Here is an 18079-nt window from a genome sequence, read left to right as displayed (position 1 = left end):
CTCTTTATTCTGAATGTGTTCAAGGATATTATAATCCTGCAGAACACTGAAAGAGGTTAAGCTAAAAATAACCATTCCAACAAATACTAGTGTCCGAGTTCCCCAACCCAAATGATGCAGATAAATAGGAGATTGCTACAGGCTTGGGATTCCTCCTGATTAATGTTTTCCCACAGATGAACTCACCAGGAAACAGGAGTCCCAGAGTATATGATTAGATTTTTCAAGACAAAAATTATTGTTTCCCACTTAACATCCACTTTTGGGAGTCAAACAAACCTGGGTTCAAATCATAATTTAATGACTTAAAAGTTGCATGACCTGAGAAAAATTATCCAACCTCATTGGACCTCAATTTCCTCATCTAAATCAAAAAGAGTTTTGAAAGAACTATATGAGTAGCATGTAAAACATCTGGGACTCAGAAAGAAAATAGTTACATATTCTTATCCTCTCCCTCTTCTTGTCATGAAATTCAGTCAGGGGGACTTCCTTGAAGCCTATCCATAGTCTGCTTTTAGCTCTTCTGTTCACATTATTCTTTCAGAAGGGCCTCCTTACCATCTTCCCTCCATCCCACACTATCACATTCAGCCAGTGTACACGGATATGGCCCTGTCAGTTTGTCAGTTGTTAAAACATCAAAACGCTTCCATACTGATTGGTAAATAGCTGATGCCAAGAGCTCATTGGCTCCCTCACCCGTGCCCACATCTCCCTGGCATTCTCAGGGCCTGAAATGAACTGGAGATGAAGTGACTCATTTATTTTAAAGTGAAGCTGCTGTAGGCTGCAGTATAACTCAGTGCTCAGTGGAAGAGTGCTTGCCTAGCAGGTGTGAGGCCCTGGGATTGACCCCAACACTGAAACACACACACACACACACACACACACACACACACACACTTTTTTCATATATATATGTGTATACACATACACATATATATATATGGAACATATACATATACACATATATATATATGGAACATTTTGCATTTAAACATTTGGACACACATATTTGGCAGATCTTTGGAATTATTTTCAACAGAAACCTGCAACCTGGAGTTTTATAGAAATTTTCCATTAAAAAACATTGTAAAAAACAAAGTAGTAGAAGACAGGAAATCATTAAAATCAGAGCTGAAATCAATGAAATTGAAACAAAAGAAACTATTCAAAAAATTGACATAACAAAAAGTTGGTTCTTTGAGAAAGTAAACAAAATAGATAAACCCTTAGCCACACTAGCAAAGAGAAGGAGAGAGAAGACTCAAATTACTAAAATACATGATGCAAAAGGAAGTATCACAAGAGACACCACTGAGGTACAGAACATAATGAGAAGCTACTTTGAAAATCTGTATTCCAACTAAATAGAAAGTACCGAAGACATTGACAAATTTCTAGAGACATATGCTCCTCCCAAACTGAACCAGGAGGACATACACGATTTAAACAGATCAATATCAAGCAATGAAATAGAAGAAGCCATTAAAAATCTACCATCCAAGAAAAGCCCAGGACCAGACGGATTCTCAGCCGAGTTCTACAAGACCTTCAAAGAAGAACTCATTCCAATACTTCTCAAAGTATTCCAGGAAATAGAAAAGGAGGGTACCCTACCGAACTCATTCTATGAAGCTAATATCACCCTCATACCCAAACCAGGCAAAGACACATCAAGGAAAGAAAATTTTAGACCAATATCCTTGATGAATATAGATGCTAAGATCCTTAACAAAATATTGGCAAACCGTATCCAAAAACATATTAAGAAAATTGTGCACCACGATCAAGTGGGGTTCATTCCTGGAATGCAAGGATGGTTTAACATCCGTAAATCAATAAACATAATCCATCATGTCAATAGACTTAAGGATAAGAATCATATGGTTATTTCAATTGATGCAGAAAAAGCATTTGACAATATACAACACCCCTTCATGCTGAAAACACTAGAAAAAATAAGGATAGTAGGAACATACCTGAACATTGTAAAGGCTTTTTATGCTAAGCCCATGGCCAATATCATTCTTAGTGGAGAAAAACTGAAACCATTCCCTTTAAAAACGGGAACAAGACAGGGATGTCCTCTTTCACCACTTCTATTCAACATTGTCCTCGAAACTCTAGCCAGAGCAATTAGGCAGACTAAAGAAATTAAAGGGATACGAATAGGAAAAGAGGAACTTAAGCTGTCACTATTTGCAGATGACATGATTCTATATTTAGAGGATCCAAAAACCTCCTCCAGAAAACTTCTAGACCTCATCAATGAATTCAGCAAAATAGCAGGCTGTAAAATCAACACGCATAAATCTACAGCATTTTTATACGCAAGCAATGAAACAGCTGAAAGGGAAATGAGGAAAACAACTCCATTTGCAATAGCCTCAAAAAAAAAATGAAATACTTGGGTATCAATTTAACCAAAGAGGTAAAAGATCTCTACAATGAAAACTACAAAACACTGAAGAAAGAAATTAAGGAAGACCTTAGAAGATGGAAAGATCTCCCATGTTCTTGGATAGGCAGAATTAATATTGTCAAAATGGCCATACTACCAAAAGTGCTATACAGATTCAATGCAATTCCAATTAAAATTCCAATGACGTACCTCACAGAAATAGAGCAAGCAATCATGAAATTTGTCTGGAAGAATAAGAAACCCAGAATAGCTAAAGCAATTCTTAGCAGGAAGAATGAAACAGGGGGGTATCGCAATACCAGAACTTCAACTATACTACAAAGCAATAGTAACAAAAACAGCATGGTATTGGTACCAAAATAGGCAGGTAGATCAATGGTACAGAATAGAGGACACGGACACAAACCCAAATAAATACAATTTTCTCATACTAGACAAAGGTGCCAAAAATATGCAATGGAGAAAAGACAGCCTCTTCAACAAATGGTGCTGGGAAAACTGGAAATCCATATGCAACAGAATGAAACTAAACCCCTATCTCTCACCCTGCACAAAACTCAACTCACAATGGATCAAGGACCTTCAAATCAGACCAAAGACCTTGCATCTTACAGAAGAAAAAGTAGGTCCAAATCTTCCCCTTGTTGGCTTAGGATCAGACTTCCTTAACAGGACTCCCATAGCACAAGAAATAAAAGCAAGAATCAATAACTGGGATAGATTGAAACTAAATAGCTTTCTCTCAGCAAAGGAAACTATCAGCAATGCGAAGAGAGAGCCTACAGAGTGGGAGAATATCTTTGCCTCTCATACTTCAAGATAGAGCACTAATTTCCAGAATATATAAAGAACTCAAAAAACTCTACACCAAGAATACAAATAACCCAATCAACAAATGGGCTAAGGAAATGAACAGACACTTCACAGAAGATGTATAAGCAATCAACAGATATATGAAAAAATGTTCAACATATTTAGTAATAAGAGAAATGCAAATCAAAACTACACTAAAATTCCATCTCACCCCAATTAGAATGGCGACAATAGGTGTTGGAGAGGATGTGGGGAAAAAGGTACACTCATACATTGCTGGTGGGACTGCAAATGAGTGCAGCCACTCTGGAAAGCAGTGTGGAGATTCCTTAGAAAACTTGGAATGGACCCACCATTTGACCCAGCTATCCCACTCCTCAGCCTATACCCAAAGGACTTAAAATCAGCACACTACAGAGATACAGCCACATCAATGTTCATAGCAGCTCAATTCACAATAGCCAGACTATGGAACCAACCTAGATGCCCTTCAATTGATGAATGGATAAAGAAACTGTGGCATAAATATACAATGGAATATTACTCGGCTATAAAGAATAATAAAAATATGGCATTTGCAGGCAAATGGATGAAATTGGAGAATATCATGTTAAGTGAGATAAGCCAATCTCAAAAATCCAAAAGAGGAATGATCTCACTGATAAGCGGATGATGACACTTAATGAGGGGTGGGAGTGGGACAAGAATGGAGGAAGGAGGGACTGTATAGAGGGAAAAGAGAAGTGGGAGGGGTGGGGGGAAGGAAAAAAATAATGGAATGAATCAAACATCATTACTCTATGTAAATGTATGAATATGCAAATGGTATGCTGTTACTCCATGTACAAACAGAAACAACATGTATCCCATTTGTTTATAATAAAAAAAAAGAAATACAGAAAAAAACATAAAAATGCTAAGGAAGTCATTTATTCATATTCTGTAAGAAACATTGGATCCAAATTATGATAACAAAACTAATTTCAGAACAAAATTCTGTTAAAACAATTATATTTTGTTTGTTTTGGAAAAAACATTTGGACACCTCTTTAAAAATAAAAATAAACTCTTTGTTAGCTTTTTTCGCTATAAAAAAAAAAACATTGTAGGGAACAAGCAAAACATACCTGTAGATAAAAAATAGATTATAAATCACCAGTCTGCCACCTCTGCTGCTACCTCACCTTGGTAGGCACCCTGTATTTGATCTAACACCCTGCTCAGCTGCTCAGCTCTTTGAATCATACTTCCATCTCAGATCTCTTCCTCCCTTTAAGTTGAATATTATATCGGTACAGGACAGAATGTTGTTCCATTGTCCAAAAGATTACCTGACCCCCAAACACTATGCCATTCCCTGTCTGATAAGGTTCCTCACAGTACTGATCCAGATGTCCCTGCTTGTCCAGAGTAGTTTTTATATTTGTCCTAAACAAAAACATCCTATTTTGGATATAATTTGTCTAGCCACTATATACAGTTTCTACATTGGGTCCCATGTAAAGGTGACCCCAATGTTCCAAGTCAGTGTTTTCTTCTAATGCCCAACAAAGCCAGAGCTTTCTGCTTTGCTGACATCTTAGCAACCTAGTTAAAAAAATGATTGTGTTTGAAACTGGAGGGAGTAGAAAGCCCTACCTACATTTGTTGGATGCATGTAGTACTCAACTTTCCTGCCTTCTTTCCTTCCTTCCTTTCTCTTGTCTTCTTCCTTTGTTGTTACTGTTCTTGTTGCTTTTGTTTTTGCCTTAGCGCTGCATCAGTTTGGCTCTTGGAAATAAGGAAGAGCATGCCATCCTTCTCTGTAATTTCTTTCTGTATTTTGGAAAGAAGGCACTGGTCCTCCTGGGAACCTCATTATTAGAAGTAAGTGCTGAAATAGTGTGAGCAAAACTAAGTCAGATTTCAGCTGCAGGTTTAAAATACTTCAACCCCAAGTTTCCATCTTTTTGCAAGCTAATTAGAGAATTTCACGGGCAAATAATTAAGAGGACAATGTTGGTTTATAAAAATAGTGCTACTTCTTGAGTTTTCCAGGATATTAAATTACCTAGTACATATAAGGTACTGAGAATAGCACCTGTTCATGACAAATATGCAATAAATTGTGGTGGGGGGGTTAAGTAGCATTAGTTTTAGTGTAGTTGTGGTGGCTGTTATCAATCCATCCTCACGAACACAGAATAAGGATGTTGGTGGTTTTGGACTAACCCTACAATGAATATCTTGCTAAGTGTAAACTTTCCCCTCTGGACTTGAGTTTTTTCATGGTCACTTAACTCCTTATATTCCCTTGGCATAGTTCATTATTTCTGTATCAAGTGTTTGTTAACTAATAGCCTGGGGTTAATTTCCCTATCATCCCCTGCTGTAATTTTAAGGGCCACTAGGTGGCAGTAAACAGCCAACAATATTTCTACAAAAATTTGCATTTGTAACTGTGAACCAATGAGGTGGGAGGCAGCCCTGGGATTCACCTGAGCTGTGTGGTCCAGGGGCAGCTTCCTCTTTACTAGAAAGAAGCTGAACACAGGGATGAACAATGAGGATTTTGGAGTTAAACAGGCCAAAGCTACACAGTATAATGTTAATAATATGGGTTTAGGGCACAATCACACAGGGGTTTAAAACCTAGCAGTGCCACTCATTATTTGTACAATGTCATCTCAGTTACCTACTGACAGAACTGGAAAATGCCACTTTCTATTACCCCCAACAAGTCACTTAACCTCTGATTCTTCACCTGGAAGGCAGGCGTTAATAAACATCCCTACCTCACAGAATTGGAAGTGAATTAAAGTGAGAAAGTTAGTGTAGATTCTTATCATAGTGCCCAAAACACAAAAATACATAAAATATTTTAAATACTATTATTATTATTGTTACTATTATTATTATTAATTATCTGACATATTTATTCTTTTGCTAAGAAAGTCTTACATTGAAAAATAATAACAATATGGCTTTTTATTGCTCATTCCAGTTTCCTTTATACTTTCTCTTTAGCCTCTGGTTCCAAATCTTGTTCTCAAATTTAATTTAGTGACTTTTTGACTTCTTTAATTGTTCTGCCAGAACCTCAGAGCAGCTTCCATTCCCTAACTGAGGGTGAACAGTCTCCAAATACATTCTAACTAAAGTGGGGCTGGTTCATAGAGCACGGTGTGTGAAATAGACAAAAGGGCTCCTGCCATCTGTAGGAAATTCAGGATAATATACTGACTGTTAGAGTGACATTCCATTGCAGTCCAGGTGCGCTTGCAGGACCACGCATGGCAGCGCTAGCTCACAGTTTTTTTCATTTGAATTCTCATGCTAACCTGGGCCTAAGTATTTATGGAGCTTTGAGGGTTTTTTTTTTTTTTTTTCAAAAAAATGTAAAAACTCTTTTAAAAAGGGTCTTTAAAAATTAGAATTATTAAATTACAATTCCCACCTACAGAAGTTAGTTGAATCCATCAAAAAGGACTTTAAGGGATGGTGATGTAGCTCAGTAGTAGAGTGCTTGCCTAGCATATGCAAAACCTTGGATTTGATTCCCACCACTGTGGGAAAAAAAAAAAGATTTTAAATCGTTTTCCTTATACAGGGACACGTGGCTTATGTATTAACTCAAGAGCCTGATGAATATTGGCTTTGGAATCCATCAACTGGGCAATGTCACAAGCAGTTTGACCCATTTTGCCCCTTACAAAGTGTAGACTGCTTATTCAATGATAGTAATGTAAGTATATAGGGATAGATCTTATTTTGAGTTGTCTCCTCAAGAATCATCCTGGCAATATGTAAGGATCAGCTGGAGAAGTTTGAAGACATGGGTGCTCAATCGGAATCCCCGGGGTACAGGGTTGGACAATCCTTTATCCATAAACCTCCCCCAGGCGAGTCTGTAGAGCCTTTGAGGAGGAGAATCAATGATCACAAAGCCCTGGGGTCTGTCTTCTGCCTCAGACCCTCATTTGGCTTCTGCCACTTCTTTGAGTAGTAAGACTATAAAATTTCCATCTTAATCACTATGGGTCTTGTATTCTGATGGGTTTATACTGACTTTATTTTAATGTTTGAATAGGTCTGGTTTAATATTCAACAAAACAACACACCAATGGCTGTGCATTTTGATTATTCAAAGGAAAGTTTCTGGAAGCAGTTGTTCCCAAACAGTTTTCAGGGGATGAAAATACAAAGCATACAGGTAAGTCATGTTTTCTAGGTGTGTCTGTATGAGAGTCACCATTTCTTCTAGTGACAGATCTTGTTATATTTTATAACGATTGCTTATTGAATTATTTGGCACTGTTCATCAAAAATTAGTCTTCTTTGCCATCCAGCCTGTGTTTGAGTTACTTTGACTCTTTCTTCTATCTTCAGCAAAAAATAAATTGAGGAAAGTATTGTCTCAATGTAAATTTTAACTTTATAATATTTAAAAATTTCATCATAAATACAGCATATAATGTTCAAAATAGGTTAGTAAGTTCTGACATTGACTTAGTCCTACTGTTCCACATTTGTGGTGATCATCAAGTATAAAATCAACAAACAAAAATGTCTTTCTGGGCTCACCGTAGTTATCTCATGCAATGGAAACAGGACAGAAACACTAGCAGTAAGGTTGAAGCAGCAATGGATCTGAAAGTGTCTCAGGAAAATCATGGAGCCCAGATGTTAAGCATCACTTTTTGAAGCCAAGAATTATGACGGGGCTCCCCTAATGCCCTTCTTTTAGAAGAAGATGGGGGGAAACCCTGAGAATGTGCTGCCTGGGGCTCAGGAGGCAGGAGGCCAAGAGCTGACGCAATCCCTAGATGGCTTGGCCATCGAATCTATCACGTATTCAATATCACAGTATCATGTCCACGGATGTTTCTAGATTGAGGGCCATGGTATGGTAGGGCACAGGCAACTGCAAAGTCCACAAACTCGGGGCTGAAAGAGAAAAAACAGGAGGAAATAGACAAAAAGAAGAATAGCAAAATGGGCAAAAGACAGTTCACCTTCTGATAAATTCAGGTTGGTAGGTTGGTGGTTACCTTTGGGGAGAGAAATAAATGAATGAGAATGAGATCAGGAGCAGTACTTCAAGTACTAGATTAAAAAAAAAAAAAAAAAAACCTAGAACAAATATGGAAGAATGAATGCAAAGACTAGATGTAGCTGAGTAGTATATTTGGTGGATGTCCGTTACATTATTCTCGATGCTTATAAATAAAAGGCAATCCACAATATCAAAAAGAACAAGGGTGGTTATGGGGGCAGGGAACTTGAAGAATATCAGAGTTTATAAAGGAAAGAGCTCCTCTCACATCCATTTTTCTCCCATGCTCTAAGAAAAACTGCTGTCCAGTTGTTTCTTGTGTCTCCTCCCAAACATTCTCCATGCAGATCAAGCATATATATGTATTTTTATGTTTCCTGTTTGAAACATCATCTTGGAGAAAGGGAAATGTGCTTCCATCTTCTCCCAAACAGTCCACCTGTACAGCCTTCACAGCTCATGCCTTGCCTTCCCATCCCACAGCTGTGGCTGGGGCCTCGCTGCCTCCTGGAAGGAGAATGATCTGTTTAGAGATGAGGTTCTTGTTTGTTCAGTACACAATACATCCTCTTACTCATTCAGGTGACATTTACTGATTTCCAGCCATGAGTTGGTGTTTTGCTAGGTGCGGGTACCAGAAAAAGACACATCTTAGGCGTCTTGGTATTATGTTTTGGAGGAGGAAATAGAAGGAGACAACAATGCAGCAGGGAGTGATCAATGCCATTAAAAAAAGTGGGTGAGCTTTGGGAGCACGTAAGAGGTCCTTGAGGGAGTGGAGCCCCAGGGGTTCCAGGGGAAAGCTGTGACCTGCTAAGTAAGGAAGAATTGGCGGGAGCTTGCCTACATGAAAGTTAGGGATCAGCAGGAAAGTTAGGGTCCCCGCAGAGAGGGCAGCAGCAGACCTGTGGAGCTGACTGCCCTGCTTGGCCACTGCCAGGGCTGAGCAGAGTCCTGGTCAGGACTCTGGTCTTTATCCCCAGGCCGGTCAAAGCCAACGTCACTATGGCAAGGGCTGCCATGATTAAACTTGTTTAAACTTTTTAAAAAGCTTTTCTGACTGAGAGTAGAATCTAAACCTTCTGCAAAGTTGAATTTACAAATAGAAAACCTATAGTTGTCTTGGACTTTCATCTCCATTGATTTCTTTTCTCTGGGTTAATGGTCCCTGTTCTTTCACCTTGCCACTTTTGCCCCAGAATAAACCACTGTCTAGAGTGAACACTGTTACACACAATTCAGAACAGAAATTTGAATGTCCATGATGAGCAGGTAGACGTTCAGAACTGGGATTGACAGGGAAACCCTCTTGAAGTTTTGAGGGACATGAGTTCCTGGAAAGAGAAAAAACCATACAGACATCCTATAAACTTACCAAGTCAACCTACCCAGGCCTCAGTTTGGGCTCTGGATGGGCCAAGCTCATCCAAAGCAGTTGCCTAGTAGAAGATGGGAGGTAGGCAGTGGGGTGAGAGCAATCAGGAAATGCAGTCTCCTGGTCTGTGTGGAACAGGGGCTGGCCCTGCAAAGACGATGGAGTTCATCCTATCCTAGTGTCTCCTCTATCTTACCATGTCCTCTCTTGAGGAAACTCCATGGGCCTGAGACTGTAATCTAGTGGCTCTCCAACCATGGCAAGTGTCAGAACCACCTGGGCGGGGGGCTCATTAAAACACAGGTCACTAGGCCTCACTCCAGAGTTTCTGATTCGTTGGGTCTGAGGGGAGGGCCAAGAAACTGTATTTCTAACAAGTTCCCAACTCTAGGATTGCTGGTGTGGCCATGCTTGGGGAACCTAGAGGCCTATCCAGTATTGCCCCTTTTTTGTAGAACCCTCATTCCACACATGAAGGGAAACATCTGTTCCTATCCCTATGACTGCCTAAGCTCTCAGAACCCAGCCCCTAACTCTCGCTCTTGTGAACCCTACAGGGAGGGGAGAGTTGGGTTGAGAAAGCACTTGAGAAATCCTCCTCTCCTTCTAGAATATTCTGTCTAGGAGGCAAACCTGAGGAAACATGGAAAAACTTGGCCTCCCGGCTATTGGGAGTATGGTCCTGTAGCAAAAACTTGGAGATGGGGAGGGGGGTAAAATGTAGTGTGTGTGTGTGTGTGTGTGTGTGTGTGTGTGATCAAGTGCACATGCACACACCTGCAAGCACAAAGAATTGGCTCTGCCAAGTTTAAGAAACAAGCACTCGGAAGGATGATGTTAGACCTTGTCAGAAGAGGAATAATAACAATTGCATCAATGTCTGATGTTAACTGAGTATTCCATGTGTCCAGCTTCACACATATTTCTCTATTTAAAAATCTTCACAAGGGCTAGGGTTGTGGCTCAGTGGTAGAACATTTGCCTAGTATGTGTGAGGCACTGGGTTCGATTCTCAGCACTGAATATAAATAAATAAAGATACATTGACATCAAGAAAATCTTCACAAGATCCCAGAATAGTGGGCACTATAAGTATCCCTATTCCAAAGAGGAAGTAGCGAACACAAAACACGGGGAGGGGGCAGGGGTATGAAAGATGGTGGAATGAGACAGACATTACCCTGTGTCCATGTATGATTACATGAATGGTGTGAATCTACATGGTGTACAACCATAGAAACAAAAAGTTGTACCCCATTTGTGTACAATGAATCAAAATGCAGTGTGTATAAAAAATAAACAGAGAGATTAGGTAATTTAGCCAAAGTGACAGTAGGTGTAAGAGACCAGCGCAGCTGTCAAAGACTATTTGATAGAATTGATAGCATGTCAAGTGTTTGAATAAATGATCTTTCATGAAAGGTCTCTTACGCATGGATTTTTTTTTTTTTTTTTTTTTTTTTTTTTTTTTTTTTTTTTTTGGTAAATCTGTGCCCTCTCCCCTGCTCTGTTGAAGCAGCATTGGAATCAAAGGAAATAAAGGATTGGGTGTTTTTGTCGCAAGAAATGGTTTTGGGTCCCCCAGCCCCAGCATCCCAGGGGTAACTGAGATATAAAGATGACCTCTCTAGAATTTTTTCTAACTTTCAATCGTCTATATTTTAGCCGGAAGAAATAATTTATTCTGATACTAATAAAAGCATGGTAGAAGATCTGAAAAACAGGTACGGTGGTCTCCTGCTAATCTCTTGTTCAGTCACTTTTCATTCCTCTAACCCAGTCTTTCAAAATACCTGTTAGATTCAGCAAAAGAAGCATAAAAAGGGAGACTTTAATCACTAGTTCCACTGAGTCATCTGTCTCTTGTCAGACACATTGAGAAGTGACCCCTCTTATCATTCGGGGCACACTTTGGAAGAATAGTCCACATTAACTTGGGAGAACATTGTAGGCACTGATGGAAAGTTCCCAGCACAGATACCTGTTGAATCTAAGGTAATAACAACACAGCAGCTAATGCTTCTTGAAAGGACATATAGAAAAATGACCAGTGACTCAGAGTATGGTAAAAACATCCCAGTCAAATGATAGAAACAGCAGGTGCCTTGAGATGTTCAGTCAAGTCCAAAGAGTCACAGACTTTGCCGCAGTCCTCGCTTCTACTCCAAGGGCAGCAGAGGCTTCTGGGTCTGACTGCCTCCAGTGACTCACTCACACAGCAGGCTGGCAGGTACTCCACTACCAACTACTCAGAACAGTGTGATGAAAATTATCTAGCCACTCCCTTTTCTCACTAGAACACAATCTACTCCACCCTCTGTCATCTTCATTCCTCATTTGCCAGTTCTTAACAAAAAAGGAAGAAACGCAGTAAGGAAGTGGTTCCCAACTTCTGGTTTTCATCAGAATTGCTTGTAGAACTATTTAAAAATATAGTTTCAGGGGCTGGAGATGTAGCTCAGCGGTGGAGTGCTTACCTAGCATACATGAGATAGTAGGTTCAATGTGGGCACATACACACATATACAAGTTTGCATTTAAAAAAAAAAAATTAAATCCAGGTTCTAGGGCCCAGACCAGACTTCTTGAATTATTATCTAGAGGTGAAACATTGTGATAAAGCCCTGCAGGGGATTCTGATGCATAGCCACTATTGTGATCCTCCATAAACCCAGCCAAGAAGCTTCTTTCGTACCATACCCTATGGTTGGAGACTAAATCCCACCCAGTCATCCTGCGCAGAGGAGAAGCTTCCTGGGAGGTCCACATCAGCCATACTGTTCCACCTTCCCCCCTCTTCCCAGCACAGTTCCTCACCAGGCACTGTTGTAAAACAGTTCTAAAAACCCCACCCTTATGGAGCAGTATTCTCATAGAGGAAGGCTGATCATCAAGCCCATCAGTCCATTTCCTTGGCTTACTCAATTAACTGAGCTAATAATCTCATCCCTGTTAACAACATCCAGACCAGATATCTGAGTTTCTGAACCCTTAGAAACACAATGTCCTATGTCAAAGGAGGGTCTTACAGAGTAGGGATGTTGGGCAGCTTCTTACTCACAGGTAACTGGAAAAGAGTTGTGCTCTGGAGACTGAATTTCTAGCTACCTGGGGAAGCTTCTTGCCTTCTCCAGCAAGCCCCAATCCTCTTTCTTCCTAACTTCATCAATGTGAATGGTGGCAGACAATTCTAACTAAAGAGGTCTGGTTTCCTCTTAAATCCAAAAAGTATCATTCTCATACTTAAATAATCAAGTGGCAAAACTCTCATCACATTTACTTAATGAGTTGTAATTTGTCACAGAACTATCTTTGCCTTCTTACCTTAGGATTGAAAGGACTCTAAAGTGTAAAATAATGGAATGGAGACCTAAACACCCAACACGTTGGAATCGACAGTGTACTTCTATTTTGCGACAACTCCTTCCTAAGCTGGAACTTGGCACAGGAAGCTTTGTTTCATCTGAAAAAGAGAGTGAATTTGAAAGACTGATGCAATTTTATTGGGTTTGTATATGATTTAATGTATTAATGTCCTTTGTGTTATCTAGGTTGTTCATTGCTAAATAATAGCAATCCTCACTATCTCTTAAATGTCTTTTGTCATGGTCCTGCAAGATAGATGTTACGGCATTAAAATGCATTTACTTATAAACAAAGAAACTGCAAATGTAGTGAACAATTATTATAGAAGCACATTGTGTGGCATTTTCTTGGAACCAGTTGCATGTTTTATGATGTATGAACTACAAAATTTGAAAAGTGATGTCCAGAAGGAAAACACACTGCAACTGAGAAACTGAAAAATGATCTCTAGTAATAGACTGGACTCCCTGTTACTGGTTCTGGGCAAGAGGATTCCAGGCAAGCTTCAATATCTCCCATATGCAAATTGCTCCCAAATATACACATTCTGCCAGAAACTTTTTCTTGACTTCCCTTCTTATATTCATCAGTCTGATGACATCTTGAATAGTAAAGAAGGCATCTCAAACTCAGCAAATCCACAGGCAAACAGGTTGGGTTTTGGTATTGGTTAGGGTCCTCCTTTCCTTCTACCTGAACGCCAACACCTGGGCATCCTTTTACCTCCCTTTCCTTATGAACTGATCCAGTGGATTTAAAACTCCAGATTTCCAAGAGTAAGAATCCTTCCCTGTACCATCCAATAGACTAGATGTCTCCTAGGGGAACTTCCTGAGAGGTGGAAGTAAGGGACTGTTGGCAGTTGTGTCCTTAGGCTGTCAAAGAAGGATTTGCAGGCACTATTCATTCATGAATAGGGAGAAAGTTGCTTTTGTTTTACGTTGTTTTTAATAGAATTAAAGAGGTGAACAGACTAGCAGAACATATTAAAATACAAACCAAGGTTTAAGACATGAAGTTCCTAAGTAAAGTTATCTATGTAATAGTACATAGGCAAAAATAATAAAACTGGACTGAACCCTGTAGCCTGTGTTCAAATCTTGATGTAGCTACTCACTAGGGCAAGTTATCTAAATTATGGCTGTCTGTTTTGTGATTGTGGTGAGGATTAAATTAGTCAATATTGTACCCAGAACCTAGATAAGTGTTTTTTATACTAAATGTTAATAATTATTTTTATTCTATGTGTCAGGCATGTACTAGACACTGGAATTATGACAGTAAACAAGAAAGATGCAATCTTGTGCATTCACAGAGATTATAGGCTAGTTAGACCAGAGAGCAGATAATTACAATGTACTTTATTTAGTAAATGAAGGGAGAGGTGGTACACTACTCAATCACATGTGAAGAACATGTGAACAGATTTGAGGAGCAGGAAAATCCCCCTGAGGTGGGCAATCGCCAGCTGAAAAAAAGAGATTTATATGACTGTCATCTGTCTTGTATTAAATAATTTTACATAGCACCATATTCCACAACCCTTTTATACTATCACATAGTAGTCACTTAATACATATAATCATTGTTGAATAAATTCCTCCAAAATGCTCACTTAAATCCCTCATATGCAGAGCCAAGTAATTTCTTGTCAGCAGTTTGCAAGTTGACTATGCAGTTTCTGTCATCCGACAGACCCAGTTGTGCTCCTCTCTATCTGTAAAGTGGCTGTTATAATAGAACCTACCTCATAGAGTCATTTTGGGATTAAATATGTGTGGGAATCATTTAGCACTGTAAAACTAGAACATAACCAGCACCCACAAAACAATTATTTTATGACTACTCTTTCTTTGAGGCTGCTGTGATTGTTTTGCATCCAGTAATTCCAGATTATCTCCATGATTGTAATGTGGGTTTGTGTGTTGTTCTGTCCTTGATCCAGGTTGCAGGATTTCCCATCCAGATGCGATACACCGATGTACAGTCTGTTGTTGATGCCGTGTATCAAACTGGAATTCACTCTTCTGAATTTCCCCAGACAGAATTTGCTTTAGCTGTGTACATTCACCCATACCCAAACAACATACTGTCTGTATGGGTCTACTTGGCTTCCTTAGCCCGACATCGGTGAAAAGAAAGAAGGGAAAAGGATAAAACAGAAGCCACTAAAGCTTTTTTCTGGTACCATGGAATTTGTCTGCTTATGCTCAAGTCCAGTCAAATGCTGAATACCGTTTTTCATTTACCTACACCGTTGGGCACAACGGAAACTAATCCCCATCCTCAAGTCTATCAGATGAGTCTAGATGACCTCCTCGCAAGAGACCTCTTTCAAAATGACTCTTGGGGCACTGGGGCTGTTGGGTGTCACTGTCTACAGTAGGTCTCACATTACTTCTGCCTGGACAGTCTTGTTCAAAATGCAGATTCTCAGATGCCATGCAAGACCTACTGAATCAGAACCTCAGGGAGTGGAGCTCTAGAGCCTGCATGATTTTCAACAAGTTCTCCAGGTGATTCTGTGAGCGACAGCCGAGGCTTACAGAATGTCATCATTACTGAATGAAGCTGGTGCACTTGATTTGGGTACCTACATCCAGAGTGAAGCTGTGGAAGGTCAAAGAGGAGAAAAAAAAAAAAAAAAAAAGCAACTGTAACTGCTCTCCTGAGAAGAAGCTCTGCTCCCTTGAGTTGTAGGCATCTCTTCATCCCCCCGCAACCCCTGCTGTGCTACCACCACATCTATTGCAGCACATAACAGGAGCACCTTTGAAACTGTCCCTTGCTCCCCTGCCCTCCCTTTTGCCATTTCACTACTCCTTAATCTTTTTTGCTGAAGAAAAGCTGCCCTTTCTTAGATTTTTCCTGACTAGCAGCAGGAAAGTCCATAGCAACATTCTGGCCAGAGAAGAAGAAAGGAGACACACCCCTGTGTGACCAAGACGCTCCTACCCCCCACAAGTCTGTAGACTTCATGTTCAATGAACTACCTTTTCCTCGCCACAAAAGCCCTTCATGTCCTGAGCCCTCTCAAGACAGAGCTTTGAGGCAATAAAAAGGCCCATCTTTTCTCAAGATTGGTAGCCCTTGAACAAACATGATTCTTTCCTACCAATGCTCATCTCCTGGAAGTTGGTATTCCAGCAGGGACATTTTATTCTGGCAACAGGATTACCTGGAGGCTAAAGAAGGGAGGGAAGGGAAGGGGAAAAAAAGAAGGAAGGATATTGTCTCAACTTGTGAGCATTAGGAAGCTGCTTTACCATTTCTCATGATTAAAGGGATTCTAGTGTTTTCTCTCTTTCTGTCCATGCTCTGAATTTCATTAGCCATTTCTGAATTTTAAGATGTCTAAGTTCAAGTTAGGGATCCTGGAGAAAGAATGGGGTAATTCACCACCAGTTTAATGATATTTCAAATTGTGTTCTTCCCCAGTCATCTGTTATTATCTACTTTTTAACCTGTCCAGGATTTTAAATTACATTCAGTGGGAAAGGGAAAAGTTGGTTTAATCTGTTGTATTTGGGTGCTCCAGAGACAGAACCAACAGGATGTGTTTGTGTGTGTGTGTGTGTGTGTGTGTGTGTGTGTGCTCTCATGCATGTGTGTACATAGGATGTGTGTGCATATAGGATGTGTGCATATATTTGCATGTATGTGTATGTAGATGTATACATACATATTTAATACAAATGTAAATATATAGATATGAAAGAAAAAAGTAGACACTAAAAATAACTATCATATCCATCTTACCTGGAGTACAATCTTATGTAGCATTTTGAATTCTAAATACTTCCTGGTAAACTGATTATAAATACCTACAAACTCTAGCCCCTAGTTTTAAAAGAAAAGAATTCTTTTTTATTTTACATAAATATATATATATATATATACATACACACACATACACACACACATATATATTTTCATTGTAGACACAATACCTTTATATATTTACATTTATGTGGTGCTAAGGACTGAGCCAAGGGCCTCACATGTGTTAGGCAAGCACTCTACCACTGAGCTACAATCATAGCCCTAGAAAGTATTGTTAACAGTCTACATTATGCTAAAGTGGTTTGGAAAAGTGACCCAGGAGCTCTCCTCTGTCAAGCACATAACAGATTAGGGGGTATACAATAATACCTTTGTATTAGCATGTGTGAGGCCCTATGCTTGATCCCCAGCACCTCAAAAATAAAAAATATAATAGGTGTAATTTGCCTTTTTATGACCACTCCAGATGCCAGGGTCAAATGTCTTGGAGAAGGATAGGAGTAGTACAATAAGAGCAGTTAAGAAACTATTACATAGGTCCAAATAAGAGATGATGATGCCTTAAGCAAGGATGTTGATATGAATAGTAGTTGCCATGAGATTAGTACAAATCACAACAAATCAAGAACCACAGGGAGGGCTTTTGGCTGCCAGTCTTTACATTCACTAGAGTATAATGTAGCCACAGAAAGGAATCCTGGATGTTCAGTCATGGAATATTCACCAAAATATATTGTATGACAAAAACAGGTATACAACATAGAGTGTAAAGTTCTACCATTTGGGTACACAATGGGGTAAAGGAGTCATACACATGTTTATAAAGGCCTGTGTTGTTTCTGGAAGAGTACAGAAGAGTCATAGTGTTGCCTTTGGGAAGAACTGGGATCAGGGGTGTGAGGGAGATTTGCTAGTCATTATATTCAGTTTTCTACTGTTCAAATATTTTATATTTTATATATTGCGTGCATTCATTTAAAAAAAAGGAAGCAATTTAAAATCAGTGGCTTTTCACTGCCTAAAGTTAAGTGAATTACAAAAGCTCTCCAGAAAATCTGACCACACCCCAGCTCTTGCCAAATCCACTTGTCTAATGCAGAAACACTGGATTCTACAGTTTCCAGTCTCTTCTCTTAATGTAAATGTTCTGGTTTTTTCACTTCCATCCTTTTATACCTTTGTTGATCACTGCTTCCTAAACTTGGAAATCTTTCCTGCCTCCACTCCAGATATAAATCAGTCTCCATTTTCATTCCAAACATGCTTTCTCCTGACAGCC

At 39.4% G+C, this 18079-nt stretch overlaps 1 protein-coding gene across 1 annotated transcript in view; it reads left to right on the top strand.

The window, feature by feature from the left end:
* The window catches only part of CC2D2B (coiled-coil and C2 domain containing 2B), a 36572-nt gene extending 20495 nt beyond the window's left edge, over positions 1 to 16077 (top strand). Inside the window, exons 5-10 of the mRNA XM_079136058.1 lie at positions 4994 to 5107; positions 6831 to 6965; positions 7311 to 7433; positions 11317 to 11375; positions 12981 to 13158; positions 14963 to 16077. Coding sequence (XP_078992184.1) covers positions 4994 to 5107; positions 6831 to 6965; positions 7311 to 7433; positions 11317 to 11375; positions 12981 to 13158; positions 14963 to 15151 — 798 coding nt within the window. The 3' untranslated portion in view covers positions 15152 to 16077. The remainder of the gene's footprint in view (positions 1 to 4993; positions 5108 to 6830; positions 6966 to 7310; positions 7434 to 11316; positions 11376 to 12980; positions 13159 to 14962) is intronic.
* Positions 16078 to 18079: the final 2002 nt, after the last annotated feature.

The sequence above is a fragment of the Sciurus vulgaris genome (genome assembly GCF_902686455.1).
Source record: "Sciurus vulgaris genome assembly, chromosome: 4".
NCBI classification, from domain to species: domain Eukaryota; kingdom Metazoa; phylum Chordata; class Mammalia; order Rodentia; family Sciuridae; genus Sciurus; species Sciurus vulgaris.
This window is presented reverse-complemented; position numbering and strand designations above follow the sequence as displayed.